This window comes from Aureococcus anophagefferens (genome assembly GCF_000186865.1).
Source record: "Aureococcus anophagefferens unplaced genomic scaffold AURANscaffold_1067, whole genome shotgun sequence".
NCBI lineage: Eukaryota > Pelagophyceae > Pelagomonadales > Pelagomonadaceae > Aureococcus > Aureococcus anophagefferens.
Window position 1 is genome coordinate 1 of NW_008706229.1, and position 936 is coordinate 936.

At 69.0% G+C, this 936-nt stretch overlaps 1 protein-coding gene across 1 annotated transcript; it reads right to left on the minus strand.

The window, feature by feature from the left end:
• Positions 1–143: 143 nt before the first annotated feature.
• Positions 144–896, minus strand: AURANDRAFT_72885 (expressed protein; the record flags this gene model as incomplete). The annotated part of the gene is made up of 2 exons (XM_009044929.1): positions 144–492; positions 808–896. Coding segments are annotated over 2 exons (438 nt in total), but the record flags the coding sequence as incomplete, so codon positions are not given.
• Positions 897–936: the final 40 nt, after the last annotated feature.

Here is a 936-nt window from a genome sequence, read left to right on the forward strand (position 1 = left end):
CTGCTCGGTCAATCGAAGTCGATTCGGCTGATTTTTGGACGGATCGATTGCTCTCGTCGAGTTCTCGAAGCACAGCGAAAGTGCTCGTGTCAAAACATTCGCATACGCGCACATTGAAGTCGGGTTGAAGATTTGATTTGCACACAGCCGACGACGTCGCCGCGCCTCGCGAGCTCGCCCGCGGACGCCGCCGCCTCGTCGGCGGCGACGACGCGCTCGAGGAACGCGACGGACGCCTCGGACCTGCCGAGCTCGGCGCGCACGCCGTCGAGCTGGTTGCCGAGGCCGGCGCTCTCGGCCTCCGCGAGCAGCGGACCGAGCGTCGCGCCGAGCGCGCGGCGAAGCTCGGCGACGCGCGACCGCGCGCGCAGCGACGCGTCCGACCGCCCGCGCGCGCCCTGGCCCTGGAGCAGCTCGCCCTCGACGTCCTTGATCGACTTCGCGAGCGACGCGCTCCGGTCCGTGAGGTAGGCGCCGTCGACGGCGCTGGACCTGTAGCAACGGCGGGGTCGCGCGTTCGCGTCGATATCGACGCGCGCGCGCGAAAACTCGCGGCGGCGCGGCGTGGCGTTGTCGACTCATGTCTCAGGCGAGTTTGTGAGCGGTTTGTGAGCGGTTCGGGGGCGGACGCTGGGCGCGCGCGGTGAGAGAACTTGGGCGGCCATCGTTTGAATGAGAAGCTCAACAAGCCGATCAAGCCGGTGTTGATGGTGTTGAATCTCTCCGCGCCTTGCTCTCCGGCGTCTCGAGGAGCATCGCCTTCGGCGCGTATCCGCCCCCGCGGCGCGCACGTTGCTCGGCACTCACACCGCCGCGATGGTGGACCTGTCCATGCGCTTCCAGCCGCCCATCCCCTCGGCGCACCTGCTCCCGGCGGCGCAGCGGACGACGAGCATCGAGCTCTTCGAGGTGCCGCTCCCCGCCTGGCGCACCTGC